This window comes from Diuraphis noxia, unplaced genomic scaffold (assembly GCF_037042655.1).
Source record: "Diuraphis noxia isolate RWA-SAM2 unplaced genomic scaffold, SU_Dnox_SAM2 contig0003, whole genome shotgun sequence".
Classification (NCBI taxonomy): Eukaryota; Metazoa; Arthropoda; class Insecta; order Hemiptera; family Aphididae; genus Diuraphis; species Diuraphis noxia.
In genome coordinates, this window is record NW_028301713.1 from 24,512,301 (window position 1) to 24,533,239 (window position 20,939).

General features: G+C 27.0%; 2 protein-coding genes and 1 pseudogene across 3 annotated transcripts in view; 2 read left to right on the forward strand and 1 right to left on the reverse strand.

The window, feature by feature from the left end:
• The window catches only part of LOC107167919 (uncharacterized), a 43,688-nt gene that overhangs the window by 14,365 nt on the left and 8,384 nt on the right, over window positions 1–20,939 (forward strand). For both annotated transcript variants that reach the window (XM_089224469.1, XM_089224468.1), the window contains exon 2: window positions 20,473–20,598. In XM_089224469.1, the coding sequence (XP_089080595.1) occupies window positions 20,473–20,598 (126 nt within the window). The remainder of the gene's footprint in view (window positions 1–20,472; window positions 20,599–20,939) is intronic.
• On the reverse strand, window positions 631–1,434 carry LOC149057099 (uncharacterized). The gene is made up of 4 exons (XM_089221963.1): window positions 1,370–1,434; window positions 1,012–1,211; window positions 844–921; window positions 631–764 (listed from the first exon to the last, which is right to left on the reverse strand). Exons 1-4 carry the CDS (start codon window positions 1,429–1,431, stop codon window positions 631–633), a joined length of 474 nt encoding a protein of 157 aa, XP_089078089.1. The 5' UTR covers window positions 1,432–1,434.
• On the forward strand, window positions 12,997–14,568 carry LOC149057100 (uncharacterized; annotated as a pseudogene).

Sequence of the window (20,939 nt, forward strand, 5' to 3'; positions counted from 1 at the left end):
CAACTTTACAACAATAATAAATGTCAAGACATCAAGTTACAAGATTATAAAAACAAATTAAGTTATGGCACTATGGCAGTATTATATGTACCTACTCAAGATTTTTTAAGGCCATTAGAATTGGATTCTGAGTTGAGAGTGAAGTTCATCTTAGGTGGTGTGGACAAATAACGAAGACATTGCAAACAATTTCTTATGATAAATATAATTATATTGAAATTAATGTAGTCAGTTAGTTTTTGATTTCAAATTATAACAATATAAGCAGAACCAAGAACAACTCGATTTTACCTTTTTGGATGTTACATTAACACATTTTTTTTTGGTACGACGTTAAACAGGAATTACATAAAATGGAATCTTCATAATTAATTTCACTTTGACAAGTAGGACATACCCAGACATTAATTTGTTTTTTTAATTTAATTATGTCTTTGAGTGAATCCCAAGCACCAGTACTACACAATGGTTTGATTAAATTAATATTAACTTCTGGTTCAACTATTCCCATATGAATGAGTTCCACATGAGTTTTTATGTCTTCTCTTTGTATAATATAATTTTGTTTTCTGACATTTTGTGCAATTGAATGATTATTTGTTAACCACTGAATAGTTATATTTTGTTGCTCTAGATAGTGTTTGAGTCTAAAAGCAACTGGTTTGCATAATCCTTTTTTTTTGGTAATCGAATTGTTGTCAATGCAGCCCCTTTGGGTCGACTAGAGGTTTTAATTTTAGTTGGTAATATTATATCACTAACAGCTGAAATGGGCAATCGTTAAAAATATTAAAATAACTCAAAATCTTAATAATAATTGATTAAAAAGAATATAAATTATACCAATTGAATGATTTGTAGAATCTTTTAAAACTGATTTCGGTACATTGGTTATTGCTATTGATGTTTTCTCAGGTTGATCTGGAAAATCATTCATTATTTTTTTCAATATAAACATTACTTAAATGTATCATATACAAATGAAAATATTTAATTTAAAAAAATAGGTACCAAAAGTAAGTAATGACACATCTTTATCTAATTGATCAGTTGAGGTATCATTAAAAATAGATTTATAGACATCAGCATAATTCTCTTTCTTTAAACCATATACTGCATCAGCAGTAATAAAATAGTTATGACCATGTTGAATGGTGTTGACATTTTGTTTAGTATAACTTGTGTCCATAAAATTAACTAAAAAATATATAATATAAATTATATATTTACATTTTGTATGGTATGTTACACCATACATTTGACGGGTAATTATGTTAAAGAATATATAAAGAAAAAATACAATAAAGTAACACCCTAAATGCAGTATTATGTTTTTGGTTAATTAACTAGTTAAGTTTTGTTTACCACTTAAATCATGTTATCAGTGCACACATTGGCATCATTATCATCATTAATATTGTCTGAGTTCATTGGCTCTTCTGTTCGTTCATTATTTCCTTTAAGTATACATAAGAAAACATATAATATTAGAAAAATTAGACATTTATTTTATTAAGTTAGAAACACATACCACTATTATATAGGTTTATACCATCAATAACTGTAATTGAAATCTCTTTTCCATCACTCCAACTACTGAACAGTAAATTAAGTTGTTCAAGTTTTCTATCAAAATGGACATTGGATGTATATGAAATAAGCTCAGCAATTTTAGTAGTACAAATAGATGCTTTTCGAAATTTCTCATGACTACTTTTCGGTTTTTTTGATTTAATATGCTCTATATGAGGTTCACAATTTATTTCCACATCATCTTGTTGATAACATTCAGATTTGTCTATGGCTGTTTTTAAAGCTCTTTGTGATCTGTAGTAGAATTCTCTTGACCATCGTTTATCACATAGGGTTGAATCATACAACTGAAAACTTGATTTTCGTTGATATTCAAATATATGGCAGCATGGCAATCTCATTGCCATAAAAAATTGACAGTTACATGTTTTTTCTGTTGTATTTTGATAAAAAGAGACTTTACTTTGAAATTGTTTTTTAAGAAATTCAAATGCATAAAGTGTTAAAAGATTAAAATATTTAACTAATTCTGGATTTTGTATACTAATATTTGGCTGTTTTTGAACCATTTTCAGTGCATTTTTATCCCTTTCTAATCTTAAGCATCTAACAACAACAAATAATTTATCCACAAATGTTTCCAAATTTGAAAAAATAGGAATTACACTTTTTAATTTACCGTTAGAATTTTCTAATCTATTGTTTGTTAAATTCATAAAGCATCCATTATTGCTAGTTAAACCTGTTAGGTACCCATTCATTCCTTAAACATTCATGCCAATTATTATCAAAATACTTCAAAACTGAATTAGGTGCAACTTCTTGGAGATGTTTATATAAACATGAATATTCTTCTTCATTTTTTGAATAGCATAATTTTTCAAAAATACTTTTGACTTGATCTCGTACTTTGGGTGTTATTCCACGTTTTTTACAAGTTAATTCTCTATCAAAGTTTCTTAAACCATGAAATAAACATATTTCTAAAAAAGCATTTGCGAATACTTCTCGTATAACTGACCATTCTTTCATGTCTTTATCGCTGACAAACAAACAAATTAAAGTGCTGGCAGAGTTTAAGCGTTTGAAAGTTTGAAAAAACCATAGAAGTGTTTCATATTCTTCATTTACAAGTAATCCAATGCCTCCTACTTCACTTTTTCCATTACCGTCTTCTAATAATAATATATATACTGGCATTTTTCAGTCTATTAATTTCATCAACAAAAATCACTTAAAAATAATTTTAAAATATTAATAAACTATTATTACTTTATAGTTTATACCTACTATTAAAAATTTTAGATTTATAATTGGTTTCAAATAATATTACAACATTTACTGTTTAGGCCTTTAGGTTAAATTTGTTTTAAACTAGGTGGCTTATAGAAAATTATTACAGTATAAACCGTTTATAATGACATTCAAGGGACCAAGGAAAATAGGTCATAATAACCGTTTGTCATTCTAACCAATAATAGGAGTATCTATATAACTCCATATAGGAGTTTTGCAGGGACTTTCAATCTAAGGTCATTACACCCAATATGTCATTACAACCGGTGTCATTATAAACAGTTTCTACTATAATTGATATTTGATATAAAAAAAAAAAATTATAGTATTTTTACCTCAGGGTATGCTTGAAATGACTCTTGCATAATTTTGTCCTGAATGAATATCCCAACCAAACTATTATCATCAGACACAGACAATTCCACTGAACAACAATATGTTTTTTTAAATTTTTTAATTATTTCTTCAATATCGCAATTTGATTGTTGTTTTCCTTTTAATAAAAAACAAATGTTAATATAAATAATAGAATTTGTGGTATGAAAAAGTTATCATATGGTTTTATCTCATATTTATTATATTATTAATATACAGATTAATGACTTATAATATACTCCCCTAAAAAAAATCCTGGTACAGGCTATAAAGATTAATAGTAAATAGTTCAAATATTTTGTTGCTGAGTGGCTAAAAGATGTTTGAAATAAATTAAAAATAATAGGTATGTGTAATAACTAATAATTTATTAAAATCAATGGAGTTCAAGATATTATAGTGTTCATCTACAAATATAATGTTTTTTTTACCAATTTTATTTAAAATAAAAATTGTATTGACTTGGTGTTTCTTCCTATTAGAGTTAGTCAGTCACAGTACAATTATTAATAATTAATATTAATACCTACCTAAGAACTATCATGACTACTAATAGGTACTTAATTACTTTATGATAAACCGATAAACGAATGAACCTTAATTAATCATGACTGTTTATCAATGAATAAGGATTAGGTTCTTAAAGTCAATATGTGCTAGTATAGTACCTATACTGTAGTCTATAATAGTTAAATACCTATCTGATCTACATTTGTTTGTAATGTCTTTCAATGTTATAACCTTTCCTGTTTCATGGAGCAACTTATTCTGGATTAATTTTTTATTGGCATTTAAGTCCATTTATTCAACAATTGCTGCCGTTGTTTCTGGTGTTACCTTACGTTGGTTTGGGAGAAAACTATACATAGTACGAGATATAGGGTGATTATGAATTTCATTGAGTTTTGAAATAACTAGTGCATTTCCCTTTTCATTTATTAGCAAATAAATATTTGCTTCACAGCCCTGTTTTAATGTTCTGAAATTAAACAATAATGAATAATATAATTATTATTAGGACTCAGATACTAGAGCACTACACACTTAAAAACATAAATTAAGCACTCACGAGGTTATACGTTTGTCGAGGCATGTTTTCCTTTTTTTATACACACCACCGTGTACACATAAATACTTAATATAGTAGTACTTTAATTGTTCTGGGGCATTTGCGCCTTTACCAGCTGGATGCTTCGCCCTTATAGATTCTAACGTTTTGCAATCATGTACTGAAAAATCTACAAAGTTTGAATCTTTATAAAGTTTAAGCACTCTCTCAAATTCGTCAAATTCGTCACCTAACTTCATCTTGAGTTAAATGAGTATACAAACTTCAAAATTAAAAAAAAATTTGGTAGTTCATCACTGACACTCTAGTTAAAATAAAATAAAACTAGTTAGCCTATAAATAGCATATAAACATGAAATAATATTATGGTATCTAAGGCGCATGCGCATTAACAATTCGACCAATTCGGGTATCGGATATATACACGGATGGGTCCGTGTACGCTTTATCTACACGGGCACCCGGGTATCTAGACACAGCGTAAATATTATGTTATTGTGATTCAAGTAACAATCAAATAGTATACCTATACATAAAATGAAATAATGTAAAATACGTAGAAGTATTAATACTTATTTCTAAATGCGAATCTCACAAGACACTAATTTTTATTTATTTAGTTAGGTATCTCACTTATGATTTAACGGACCCAATACTTATGAAAGAAGTTTTACTTCTCCAGAGTGTAACTCACACACTCGTTTTTTTTTTAAAGACTCACTATTTAATGAATCCTTATCAATTACACTATCTACACTAATAGAAGTTAAAATATCTTTTTCTACACTCATGAGTAGGCTTAGGAACTTGTAGCATTTGCATACTTTGTTTAATTATTGTTAAATATAGCAGAGTGCGAAATAAATTTATTTCTCGGTGCCTCGATATCAGATCTAAATTTTTGAATGTGCATATTTTTGCATAATTGATAGATTTTGCAGGAAAGTGCTTATTTTAACATTTTTATGCTTATTTTGCATATTTTGCCAATTTCTTTAAATTTCAAATTGAAAACTATAGATAGTTAACACTTTGACTGCGGCACATTTTTGTATCCCACAGGACCGCGAGTCGGTGACGAAAAGGTTCCTTTAAAACATAATATTATTATTTTGGTACTTTCATGTTACGTGAGACTACCTTATTTTTTGACAGCATCACAATCCTGTTATCTAAGACTACCAAAATGGTACTTTCCTGTTATACGAGACTATGGCTATATTTTCGCAACTACCACCCAAGACTACCTCTGTTATTGCGACTATCACAATTAGCTAAATTATATCCATAGGCTGCGTTTTAGCGTCACAAATAAATTATATAAATATAAAATAATGAGTTTTTTTAATTCAAATTTATTAGTTTAATACTTCGATTTATTAATTTGTATGTGTGTCCATCATTCTTCACTATTTTATTTATGGATTTATTATTTTTACATTTAATATTTAATATTGGTAGGTATATGATATAATTTTACCATTTTTGATCGTAGTGTTTGGTGACAACATTAATATTATTTCTTTTTTTTATTTGTATTACATAATTTGAATATATTGCCATAATTTTTAATTATTTTATTTTTGTATTTATAATTTTTACATTTACGCCAAATCTGACTAGTTTGGCTATAGCACCTCTGGTGTGCGCCGTGAAAAATATATTACAAATGATTTCGATATTTTCTTTTTCTTTATATATATATGTAATTCTGTATCTTTCTTGGATTAACAAGTCAATCGATTTCACTATAAAAGTATATTTTATTAATATATCATACAATACATATCATATAATAAATTATAGACTTACCTATAAAAGTAAATCGATTTTTATAACTTATTACTTATACTTTCATTATTTTACATAAACAAAATATTATAATAGAAATTACAATTTCACACTTGAAAATAAAAAGTTAATGATAATAACATTCTCATTATGAAATCAATAAAATTATAACAGTGATGCAACACTGCTACCACTGTTACACCTCCCTTCTTCCAGGATCATATTCCGGTTCACTGCCTAACTGGAAATCTCGTATTTGAACTGGAATTAGTTTATTGCAATTGTAAAAATTTCTACCTTTACTTTTTCTATCTCATTCAACTTCATATATGGAATTCGACACCTTCTTTATTATCCGAAATGGTCCACTTCTGATCTCATCTAATTTGTTTCTATTTAATTTATTACCATTTTAAATGTACACCAACTTATTTTCTTTGAATGTGTACTCTGTTCTTATTTTATCTACTCTTTTTTTATTTTTGTCATAATTATTTTTTGAATTTATTACTGCTTCTGCTCTATCTTTTTCCAAATTAAATGTTTTTTCTTGTAATTCAACTGGAACAATCATAGGTTTTATACCAAATAAAAGATAAGATTGCGAAAATTTAGTAACACTATGTATTGTATTATTATATTCTTCTACACATTTTTCTGCTATTTTGGGCCATGCTCTTTTTTTTTAATACTATTCATTTTACATCTTATTCTATTTATTAAAGTTTGATTCAGTCTTTCGTTTAATCCATTTGATTCTGGGCAATCAACAGATGTAAATATTAAGTTAATATTCATTGTATGCATATAGTCTTTAACTTCTTTTGATCTGATTCCTGAATATTGATCTGCTAAAATTATTTTTATTTGGTGTTGTTTTGCTATAGGATCAATTAATTTAATAAAGTCTTTTGCACATTTACCTTTAGAAGATGAAATAAATGCATACCTCGAAAAGTGATCTGCTAGAATATGTAAATACCTTTTAGATGATCTATTACCACCAAAACCTCCTACTGAATCAATAGACATTATTTCATTAAGTGTTGTGGCTGGTCCTAATTTAGAAAGTAAACCAATTCGTTTACTTCTTCCAGTTTTATTTTTTATACATACTCCACATGTGCTACAGAATTTATGTATAATTTGATCCATATTCTTAAAAAAAAAATAAGGCCTTAATTTTTCACTGAGATGACTAACGCCAATATGACCATAATATTCATGTACTTTTTTAATTAATTGATGACCTAACTTCTGAGAAACAAAAATTCTTTGTCTATTTTTAAGATTTTTGAATTTAATATTTCCTTTTTCTATCACATTTTTGGATTCATTAATCTCATTTGCATTATATGTTTGATCAAACACTATTTCTTCCAATGTAATCATATTTACCACTTTCAGTATATCCTCTTCATTTTCAAAACTCTCTAAAACCGGATTTCTGGATAAAAAGTCAGCTTCAATATTTTCTTTACCAGGTGCATATATAACTTTAAAATTATACTGTGAAAGATTTGTGTATAAGGTCTCCCATTGATTCATCTGTTCTTGCTTTTACTTTTAATGTTTCCAAGGGTTTATGATCCGTAACCACGGTAAAGTCTCTTCCAATCAACCAATGTTGCCAATAAACAATGGCTTCTTTAATCGCTAAACATTCTAAATAAATAATTTTCTTCTTTTTTTTACTAGGATTTAATTTCTTTGAAAAATAAGCAACTGGGTGAAGTACACCATTTTCTTGTGGTTGTTTTAAAATTGCCCCTATGCCATCTCCAATAGCATCAGTGTAAATAAAAACTTCTTTATCTTGACAATAAATCGCAAAAATTGGGCTTGAGCACAAATAATTTTTCATATTATTGAAAGCTTTTTCACATTCTGCTGCCCAACTAAATTTAATATCATTCCTTAATAGATTATGTAATGGTTCTAATTGTTTTTCTGCATTTTCAATGTACTTATAATAAAAATTAATCTTACCCAAAAACTGTCGAATATTTTTTTTTATTTTTCGGTTCCTTAAATTCCTTAATAGCTCTCAAATTATCTTTTAATGGTTTTATTGAATTTTTTTCAATTATGTGTCCTAAATATTTTAAAGAGTTTTTTGCAAAACTACATTTCAATAATTTAAGTCGAAAACCCTCTTCATTAATAACTCTTAATACTGCTTCTATATGTTAAAGATGTTGTTCAAAAGTTTTTGAGAAAATTAAGATATCATCTATATAATTTATACAAAAGTCATTGAGATTATGTCTTCTAATTAAATTAGCTAAAGTTCTTTGAAATATTGAGGGAGATATTTTCAAACCAAAAGGTAAACATGTCCATTGCCAATGCCCGTTTTGTGTCACAAAAGCCGTTTTTTTCTATCTTTCTTTCTAATTGGAATAGACCAAAATGCTGAATTTATATCTAAAGCTGAGAACCAAGTACATTCTCCTGCTTTAATCATTATATCCTCAATTCGAGAGAAAGGCTAATTTATTCAATTCCCTGAAGTTTATACATAAACGAAACCTACAGCCATCTTCTTTTTTATACACTAGCGTCACTGGTGCTGCAAAAGGAGAATTGGTTTCTTCAATTAAGCCAGCATTTAATAAATTTGTAATTTGTGATTCTATTTCTTTTTGATCTGGTATTGAACATCTATAAGGTTTTTTTGAAATATATCTATCTTGTGTTAATTTTATTTGTGCTTCCTCATGTTTAACTTTACCTACATCAAATTTATTCTTAGCCAACACTGCTTTATATTTATTAATACGCTTTATTATTATTGATTTATTATTCATTTAAATATTGTAAATGAACTTCAAATTATCAACATTAATATGTTCATTAATGTTTGTCATTTGAAAATATTCTTTCTCTTCTTGATATCTAACTAATTCTTTTTCATTATCATTTATTTTTTGATAAATATTTAAATTTTCATCTTGTATTAGCTTAAATTTTTAATGATATATACATCTATTAATTCTTCAATTTTATTATTTTTTAAAAGTAACTGTGCCCGGCTATTGATAATATTTACACCACTTATTGTTTTAAACAGACTATGATTTTTAAATAACTTTGTTTTTAATTGTTTTATAATTTTGTGATTCACAAGTGTTATATTTGAACCACTATCATAAATACCTTTAACTTTCTTATTTTTATTAATTACTACATTCAAGGTTATAAGTGGTGTAAATCTTACCGGGTTCTCTAGTTTTTTTGGTCATCTAGATCCAAGATCCATATTTACTTCATCCATTTCTGTTTTGTTCACTTCAAATAAGTTCACTTTTTTCATTTCTATATATTGTTGTTTAATCCGACATACATGAGGTGGATGGTACCGTTCCGGCTTGTTTAAAGCTTCACACATAACACAAGGTTTTTTTTCACTAAACGGTTTTGATGTTATATTATATTTCTTGTCTGCATTGTTCTTACCATTTACTAATACATTATTATTGTTAAATTTAAACTTATCGACTCCCTTTTGTTTAAAATATCCTGAATCATACATTCTTATTTTATTCATTAATACATGTGTACTTGTAATCTCTTCTTTATCTAGTTTATCTTGTATCTTCAATGGTAAACCAATAACAATCAGATTTATTCTAGATATATTAGACATAGAACTCTCAATTTCCAGTAGTAAACGTTCTTTTTTTAGAGCATAATCAATAAGTAATCCATTTAAATATTTAAAATTATATGCAAATCTTACATTTGCCCAACTCTTATCCGCATATAGAAAAAACATTGACCACTCTGCCCACTTATTTAATGATAATTTTCTTAAATTTGAACTATACCATTCTTTTGCTCCATCTTCTAAAAATAATTTTAAACTTTGTATTTTTTTTTCTCATCACTGACTCCATATATGTTACACTCTTTTTCAAATTGTTCCAACCACTCTTTAGCATTCATCAGTTTACCATTAAATTTATCTACAACAAATTTTTTTCAATATCAGCTAATGAAATCTGTCTTACTTCTAATTGAGATTTTAAGTCCATGCATAATTTCATTAATTCATTCTGATCTATATCATTTTTAGCAGACTGTACTGTGCCCTTTTCTATAATCTTTTTCTATTCTAAATAATATGTTTTGAACACAAAATTATATTGCTCATCTGTATTTATTTTACCAATTTCATCAGATAACATGACATTTAGGTTACGAAATTGTCCCTCTTTTGTCATGCTTTTACATGTGTTTTTTATAATACTAACTTGAAATAACTCCTTATGCAAACTTTCATGCTGTGCATTAGCAGGAAACACATATTCCATTGTATCATCCACACGTCTGATTGTTTTCACCAAGTTAACTAATACACCATTAAACATCTGCTTCTCAAGTCTAAACTTAAACCGTATAGACATCTTTGATGAAATAAAAATCGATTTGTAATTCTGTTTCTTTCTTGGATTAACAAGTCAATCGATTTCACTATAAAACTATATTTTATTAATATATCATACAATACATATCATATAATAAATTATAGACTTACCTATAAAAGTAAATCGATTTTTATAACTTATTACTTATACTTTCATTATTTTACATAAACAAAATATTATAATAGAAATTACAATTTCACACTTGAAAATAAAAAGTTAATGATAATAACATTCTCATTATGAAATCAATAAAATTATAACAGTGATGCAACAGTGCTGCCACTGTTACATATATAAATACAATTCGAATGTGGCCATCTCCGCAATACCTACAGATTAAAAAAAAATTAATTAAGATCGCCCCCACATGTAGGATGTAGGACATTCTCTTAATAAAAATAAAAATAAGGTAGTCTTAGATAACAAGATTGTGATGTTTCGCAAAAAGACAGCGGTAGTCGCGATAACGGAGGTAGTCTTGGGTGGTAGCACGATTTAAGATAAATAGGGCATAGCCCGTTCGGCTCCCGATTTTCCTAAACGGCTCCCGTTTACAAAAAGGTCAATTCCTAAACGGCTCCTGTCGAAAAAGGTTTTACGAACAGATCAATACCCAAACGGCTCCCATCGAAAAAAGTTTTACTATCAGGTAAAATCCGGGTAGTAATACTGTTTTTTACAACACAAATTCCTTCCCACTTCATACAGACTTTGAGACTTAGGACTGTCTCTAAAGAGAGCATATACACAACGGCGGCGGATATCGTGAACAGACTGTAGTTCAAACAAATTGCACAAGCTGACACGATTGTGTGCCATATCCATTATGCATTTAATGGATTCGATTATCGCATAATCGGTGGATATTTCCAATTAGCCATGAACACATAATATGCTATAGATTAGATATCGATGATATACGAGTCATATGTACACGACAAAATAATACACACAAGCATTGGTGATTATGATACTCGCTGAGTACGAGTGCGTATAATATTATATATATATATATAATTAATTTCGGTATACAAAAACTGTATACAGCTACAAAATGTAAAAAAAAAATATAAAAATATGTAAAATCGTGTGTCTTAAAATGTGCCGTACAGTCCTTATCAGCGTACGGAATCGTGTTCTACCCCTTTTTTCGACATGAGCCGTTTGGGAATTGACCTGTTCGTAAAACCTTTTTCGACGGGAGCCATTTGGGTATTGACCTGTTCGTAAAATCTTTTTTGACGGGAGCCATTTGGGAAAAATAAACAATAGACGGGAGCCGTTTGGGTATTGACGGGTAAATATGCGGCCCATCGACCTATATCGAAATGATTAAAGTATGAAGATGAGATTGACTCACAGGCCACAGCTGTGGAAAACGACGCTAGCGCCTTCTACTATCACAATTTACACCTCGAACTAATTATAAGTTTATATATTTAATAATTTGAATTTATGGTATGTGCCATATGGCCATATTGGTAGGGTAATGGGTATGGAATATTGGAATTATATATTCTATTCCACGATTTAAGATACATATAAATATACTTTAAGTACTTACTACTACTACTTAGTCGCAATCGCAAACAAAACTTTGTTATTTTGTATAAATCAAGCAAATAAAAAACAGTGCCGAACTAAAAAAAAGTTGTCAAAATTAGTTAAATCATGATTAAGAAGGTAATAAGTAGCTAGTACATAAATGTAAAAAGTGTATAAATTAATTAGTTCATAAATAAATATATTGATTGTTTTATATAGCTTGATAATTATAATAAAATAATAAAATCAATATAACTTACATTATAATTTATAATATATTATTACTGTTATACTTGTACAGTTTGAAAGCAGACTTAAATAAAATCTTAAATGTTTGGGAAATGATATAAAATTGTAAAATTAAACTAGTAAAAAGAATAAATCTTTTGTAATTATTATTTATTACACAAAACTGAAAATAGAAAATTTAAAATTCAGCAGGCAACCGGCAGTGATACGGTAGTTAACTTTTCTCTCACATGGAGCGCTTACTGTAATTTTCAGCACCACAAAGAACTCAATTTGGTTCTCACCTTATCATATGCCGATGGGCAACCTGTATATTTTAAATCGTGGGTGGTAGTCGCGATAATAGCCGTAGTCTGGTATAACAGCAAAGTACCATTATTTTATTGGCTAATGTGAAGAAAGTAATCAGTGAGGCTCCACGTGGAGCCGTAATATAATATTATGAATTGGTTATCTTCTTTTATTCCGAAAATCGACCATTCATATCTCGTTGTAATTTTTGTGTCGATATAATCTTAAATAATCCTTTAAAACCGTATCGCCCGCTCGATATCGACCGATAGTCGAAAATAGTTATTATTTCAGTTTAGTCGATTATTATCCGTCGTTGTTTCGCCTGTCGCATGCTTTTCACTATTATAGTAGATTTTTATACGCAATAAGTTCTTAATCAAAATAAATTCAAATAAACCTAAAGTAATTGTTGAAATGCCGAAAGTACAAAAGTCAAAGTTACAAAGTAATGTTTCAAAATTTAAAGACACATTTTCGTCTGACGGTAGTGTTTTGTTTTGTAAATTTTGCGACATAAAAGTTGGAAGTGCAATGTTTCATTGTTGTCTAGCATCTAAGGACTGACAAGCATAATAGAGCAGTTAAACGGGAAGAAAATAATATAAATAAGGTAAACCAGCAGTTTGTTTTAAACACCAACCTGGGCAAAAAGAATAATTTCAACAAAGATTTATGCCAGGCTTTGCTTTCGTCAAATATTCCCCTAAATAAATTATCTAACAACGAATTTAAATGGTTTTTAGAAAAATACACGAATGAAGATATACCTAGTGAAACAACACTTCGTAAAGGTTACGTTGACGATATTTACCAAGAAACTATTTTAAAAATTAGGTCGATTGTCAATGGAAAACGAATCTGGGTTTCAATTGATGAGACTACGGGTGCCTCTGGGCGTTTTGTAGCAAATGTTATTATTGGAACACTAGAGATTGATAACGCCGGTCAAATGTTTTTATTGCATTCCGAGGAACTTGATAAAACTAACCATTCAACAATATTCAAATTATTTGATAAAGCTATTGGGATATTGTGGCCTGAAGAAGTTGAACATGACAATGTATTATTGTTTGTGAGCGATGCAGCCCTTATATGATTAAGACGGGTAAAGCTATACAAACACTTTATTCAAAAGTTATTAATATTACTTGCCTTGCACATGCATTTCACAGGCTCGCTCAAAAAGTTCGTGACGAATTTCCGGAAGTAGATAAGGTAGTATCTTGAGTGAAAAAAGTATTTGGAAAATCTCCCTTACGTATAAAAATATTTTTAAATATGACAAAAAACGAGATTCCTTTACCGCCTGAACCCATACTAACAAGATGAGGAACTTGGATAAATGCTATCATATACTATTGCGAACATTTGGAGATAATTCAGACAGTTATAAAAACATTCGACAGCGATGACGCCACTTCAATTAAGACAGCCAAAAAGTATTTGGAAAAGAATAACCTACAGTGTAACTTGGAATTTATTAAATAAAATTTCGGACTTTAACCCAAATCTATAAAATTTTTGGAAAAGAAAGGAATAAAATTATCCGATTCATTAAAAACGGTCGAAAATGTGAAAAATAAAATTGTTGACTTAAAATGTACAAAAAACAAAGCAGTCGTAAAGAAGTAAATGACGTTTTAGGAAAAAAATCCTGGGTACAAATCTTTATTACAAATTTCAAAAATTTTAAGCGGCGAAGTTGAAGATATGAAAGGATTGCCTGAAGACTTGACAAGTAATGATCTGGTTTATTTTATGTATGCTCCAATGTCGTCTGTAGATGTTGAAAGAAGTTTTTCCATCTATAAAAATTTACTGTCAAGTAATCGACGTAGATTCATGTTTGAAAACATCAGGAAATATCTTATTGTGTAGTGTAATTTTCAAGGTAAAGAAATTAATAAAATAATAAGAATTAAAACATTTAAATATTTAAACATTTTTATTTTTACTTTAGGATTGGAAGACACAGAAGAACACTAAAATTTAAACCAATTATCTTTTAAAAATTCAATTTATTATTAAATAATAATATTCTTATATACCTAATATAAATTCTAATAAAATAAATATTTAATTTTACCACATATTTGTTATACCTATTTTTTTGGTGCATATTTAGGTATTTTTAGAGCTACAAGTCCCTAAGCCTATTCATGAGTATAAAACTTTCTAAATAATCTTGAATAATTGAGTTTCTCAAGTAATTTTTAATAAATTTTAATTTGGAAAAACTCCGTTACCAACCCACTTGTGTGACTGAAAATGATAAAAGTAATTGTATTATTAAATAATAAATAATTTATATAATAATATATTATAATTTATTAAGTAATTGAAAAGCAAAATGAGAATTTATATTTATATTTTATTACCTATCTAAATTAATATATGCATAAACTATACATTAAACATTTCAATGAGAAATATGAATACACATTAGACAATCAAACAATTCAATAATGTGATAACTGACAACTGACAATAGCCAACAGGACATAAAAATAAAACTATATATAAAAGTGTATAACCACTGCATTGGTACATTATATAGTACAGCTATAATCTACCGATATTAAATACCGTTTTCTATAACTCTAATCTAAAAATAAATCTCAATATTTCCAATGATGCTGCTAATACGGGGAACAAACATTAATATTGTATATAGCTTAATGATTATGGTATTTTTGAATTTTTCTGGTAGTGTGGTTAAACTATTAAATTACTCGATTTGCATATTTATTAAAATTATTTTCAATTTTCATAAGGCAAGGTTTAGTACTTTTTAAATGGTCCTAGGGCCCCATATATCAACACAGGATAGGGCCTACCGAAAAAATTCCTAAATTTCTGGTGGGCCTATCCGCCACTGTTAGTGAAGACCCCAATTTAAATCAGTTATAATTTGATTGAGGCGTTTAATGTTGATATAGCATTGATTTAATTAAATTTGGATTGCCATCACTTGAGAATCCTAAAATGAATATTAGTTGCTCTTTAGCCATATTAATCATATTCATTTGATTTCAACAATGAAGAACATCTTATTCAGTAAAACTATTATCTATACCAAAAACAGTTTCGCAAAATGCAGGAAATTCAGGTACTGAGGATTGAACCATTATAGAATATGCATATTTAGATTTTATAGCACTTTTAAATGCATATAATATACTTTTTATTGATGTAACTATAAATACATTGTGGACAACCATTCTCAAGAAGTAAAAAAAATTAACAAGCTTATCAGATGCAGAATCATATTCAATTCGTCCAATTATCCTGGTCGCATCTTTATTTAACCAAATGTATAAAGAAAAATTACAGTTATCTAAAAATTTTGCAGCTCCATTAACATGAAACGATCTTGACATATTTGTTGGGTCTTACCAAAAAATCTAAAAAGACAAGAAATTGAAGGTAATGAATTAGGCTGTTTTTACATTAAGTTTCATATAGCAATCAGCAAATAATTGAAAATAATTAATAAATTGAAAAAAAAATGTCTTAACAGTTTCATTAAATTTATTAATATTTGGTTTGTGTTTTGAATTAGTCAAACTTGATTTTAATAAAAGTTTGACTAAAATAGGCAAATTTCCATTAATTGAATCATCTATAATTTTCAGTGATATAGGTACTATAAAATGAATTATTATTGACATTGTTCAATAACATTTGTCTTAAAATTTCATTGTCTTTTAATAATTTGTTCACTTCAATCCAACACAGGTTAAAATTAAGTAATCAGAGGCTGTTCAAGCAGAGTAGGGCGTTATAAAAATGAAATTTTATTTAGATGATTATTTGAATAATTTTCAAGCGTTATTATTCAAATAAAAACTTAAGTGTGCAGTTTTTAAAATTATATAATAAAAATCAGGAAAACGTTTGATTAGTAAATTATTAAAAAAAATAATTTAGTTAAATATATAACAGTATAATAATTAATGCTAATTAATAATAGTAATATTAATAATTATTATTAACTAGAAGACTTATAAACTCATTATATGATTCATATTTTGTACTAGTATAATTTTTATTTGAATAATAACGTTTAGAAATTAGTCAAATAAAAAATTCGAATAATAACGTTAAGAATTTAGTCGAATAATTTTTCATTCAAATAATAACTTTTGAAAATTATCCAAATAATTTTTATTTAAATAACACAGTTGGAAATTATCTAAATTATTTTTTATTTTTTATACATTTTTATGCAGATAATTATAATAAATCATTCGAATAATTTTTTATTCGAATAGTTATCTAGATTATATTTTGTCCAACTCTGTGTTCAAGACCATGGTTAATTTTTTTTGACACTAACACTCTATGCCATGAGTTTCTCTTTCATGACGGCTATAACGTATCATTTCTTGTCATTTTGGTTAAGTTCTTTTTACCATTTGTGGACTAGTTTAAGAAAATTTTGTTTTATAAAAATCAGCCACCATCATAACTCTCTTACAAAATCCACTAAGAATTTGAAATCTCAGATTATAATTTTTTAAATCCCATGTATTCATCACTAGTGACTAAACTGGGTACGCTCTAGCAAATTCTTCAATAATGTCCAAAGTCTGATGATCAATACAGCTCAAAGAATTTTATCATAATTCATAACCATTTATTATTAAAAGTTTTTTAAAATTACTTGGAATAGTAGTCGTTAAAAAGTTTTCTGCTTCCATAAAAACATCTTCTATGTCATCTACCTCTTAGCTAACATTTTCTGTGTCTAAGACTATTTTTTCCAGTGTTATTGGCTATTTTTCTGAAATATACAAAGATATAATTAATTTTCTTATAGATTTTTAAAGTTAAATAAAATTAAAAAACAAGCCAGTTATAATTTTGTTCTCAAATAATAATAATTTATATTTTTCCTTTTTTAAAATTGTATTTTAAATAGATATCAATTTAAAATGTTTAGACTTAAACGTTAATTTATTTGATATAAATTGTCTAAAAAATATTAATATTCAAACATTTGTTACTCAATTTTATGAAATAAATTTACTTTAAATTATAGTATAGCAGTATTTTAATTTTGATATTAAACATAAATAGTTAGATATTTATATTTTTGTACACCCTAACAACTGGAATAAAAATAGATAAAACTCAACAGTAAATATTATTCATACATTTGAATTAGATAATTGATATTTATGAGTTTTATTTATAAGAAAATATTAATAAACAAATAACACAAGCATGATATTATTGAAAATGTCTTGAAAAAGAATACAATTTGTCAATTTGTTACATTATTGAGTACATTATGAGATAATATGATATTTTAATCATAAATAACACAAATAAATATATATATATTTTTATTTTATTTTAGAAAATAGGTACATTTCAGTATGAATTCACAGAGGATTTGCAATTTATTCAAAATAGAATTCAAAACGCATGCAACACTATTAATAAAATTAATAAAATTACAAATACAAATTATTTCAATCATAAAGTGAGATAAACAGGAGGATAAGCATAGTAAAACGTGCAGCAATACCAGGCATAATTCTGTTCAAACAGCACCTCTCATTTTTTTAAGAATTATTTTAATCTTAGAACAAATATTATACTTACCTGAAGGCTGAAATTCATATAATAAAATTAATAAACTGAAATTAATGCTGATTAAAAAAGAAACATTTGTAAAAATCTTAGTTACTTACCTCTGTATAGCGTTCAAATAAAATAGGTACCATTTTAGATTCATCAGTATACATTTTTAGGTAAGTAAATACATTTTATAAAAAATTTTACTAAAAAAAATATAGATGGTGAAGTATGGAACTATTTACTTATCGCAATATTTTAAACACCTATTATAAAATGCTGTAAAAAAATTTTAAAGCATAATTTATAACATAATTTTTTTTTTTTGGTCAGTTCTATCATTTATACACTGTATAAAAAGCATTAGTTAAGTACTAATGCCTAATACACTTAGTTTAGGATAAACAACACTTTCAATCTAGTATAAAAATTATATATTCCTCAAAATGTTCAGTTTGTACATTTTATTAAATACTTATGTTTATATAAGAATTTGTATTTACTATGTATTTACCTATATACTTAACTACTTACAATACAACATAGATTATAAAGACTATATAAATGTATATATACACACACACATATATATATATATATATATAGTATATATCAGTCAATTTAACACACTGCTGTACATTTTTTGTCATATTAAAACAAATTATAACTGTAACCTTTTGTTAGTCTTAGCATACTCAATTAATATATCCTCAGATTTAAGCTTATTTGATACTTCCCTTTCAATGTTTATTATTGTCAAACTGGAAAATCGCTCTTAGTCCATCGATGTATGCAGCCAATTTTTAATTCTTCTCATAGTGGAGAAAGAACGCTCGCATGTGGCTGAACTAACAGGAATAGTAAGAGCCACTTTCAACAAAGTGTATAAATTTGGATAAATTTCAGATTGTACCACTGCTTTTAGTTTATCAAAATCAATCTCTAATTCCTTGCTTGATCGAAGGACATACAATTTTTACTACCATCATTTTACTTTTCAATGCATTTAAATAAATATTAAACAACTTCTATTAGAAAATAAATTATTTTAATACTAAATTGAATACATCTCATTTTAATAATTTATCCTTTAAAATTTTCAATGAAAAAAGTGCTGTCATCAAAATTTAACTTCATAAAATTATCAACTGCTGTTGCCATCTTCAGACATTCAGTAGAAAATCTTTTTTTTATGTTTGTAACAATACTATCAATTAATTTGAAATAAATTATTCGCCAGTGTATTTCATTTTTATTAGTTTGTTCAGTGCTTGTAGTTGATGATAAATGGAAATCCTTCAAATGATTTGGTTCTCTTTTTAGTAAAGTGACCATATATTTTTTTAATCAAAACGGGACAAAAAAAAAAATTAAATTAACTTATTACACTTACTAGGTAATTAACTTATTATAAACAAAATGTTTTCGTGTAATAATTACAAAATTAAGTACTTGTATATTTTTCGTTTGAACAAATTTGTCTTAATACGCGATTATATAATACATAAGATTAATTCATGTTAATACGTCGCGACAGTAGGTGTTATTTTTATATTTTACTGTTGTCTCGTTATCTCGTTATCTTATCTAGATGCCATTCACGAATTTTTGTGAGTAATTAGCAAATTATAGTTATATAGGCATATTTACATAAGGAATAATATATAAATAAAATTAATGTTATTTTAAAAATGCTTTATATTTATGGTTGGTATATTAAATCCAGATTAAACGTATTGTAATATTATGTGTTTCAATCCGGATCGGTAATCCGCCTATGGTTTGTTCCGGATTTTGTGAACAACACCTATTTTTGGTTTTCAACATAGTCACACTGCCATCGTCTATGTCGTATTGTCGGACACAAATTAATTTGATAATCACTTAAAAGCCACTTAACACACAACGGACAGCGATCATTTTTCGTGCTTTCAATAATAGACTCGGTAGTTTGGATATTTCATCCATTATCGAGGTATTCTCCCAAACGAAGCACAGTCAGCATACACTTTGTAGTATTCAGTAACAAATAAAGAATTCCTAATAAGCGGTTTCTACTGTATATCAATATTATTAATATTATATTAATGTTGGTTATACTATTCAAGATGTATATTTTAAATTAAAACTTGAAGTATTATTAAATTTTGTAATGTATTTTATTTTATATAGTTTTGAAACAATATTAATTATTAAGTAGTCGAAGAATGACTATAATAAAAATTATTATTTTAAAATGAATATTTTGAATGTGACCATGGTATTTATAATATGTTGCAAATGATTGTTTTTTTTTCTTTTCAGAACGAAAATTCTTAATATGCATACCAAAAAGTTTATTGATAACATGTATACCGATGTTTTTTATAACAAGCCATGTAAAGTTCCTTTGGTAAAATTAACTGCGGAAGACATACAAAATACTAAATTGTAAGTTTATTTTCATGTTTAAATATAAGTACTAATTACACATCAGACTACATGTATCAGTAAATTCGCGAATACCGGATTTTGAGAACTGAAGACAAACTTTTTAAATTTAACGTATTCATAGTGCACTATATATTTTTTATTTCAAACCAAACTTTAATATTCATTATTTCGATAAAACAATAACGAATACTACAAATAATCAATTCATTCCAACAATAATTTTGTAAAAATCGGAATAATTTGAGTATTTTTATTTACTGTGATTTACCATTGTAGACCATCTATGAATTGATCCAAATTGTACCTAAAGTTCAATTATTGAATGCTAAGTTTTCTCG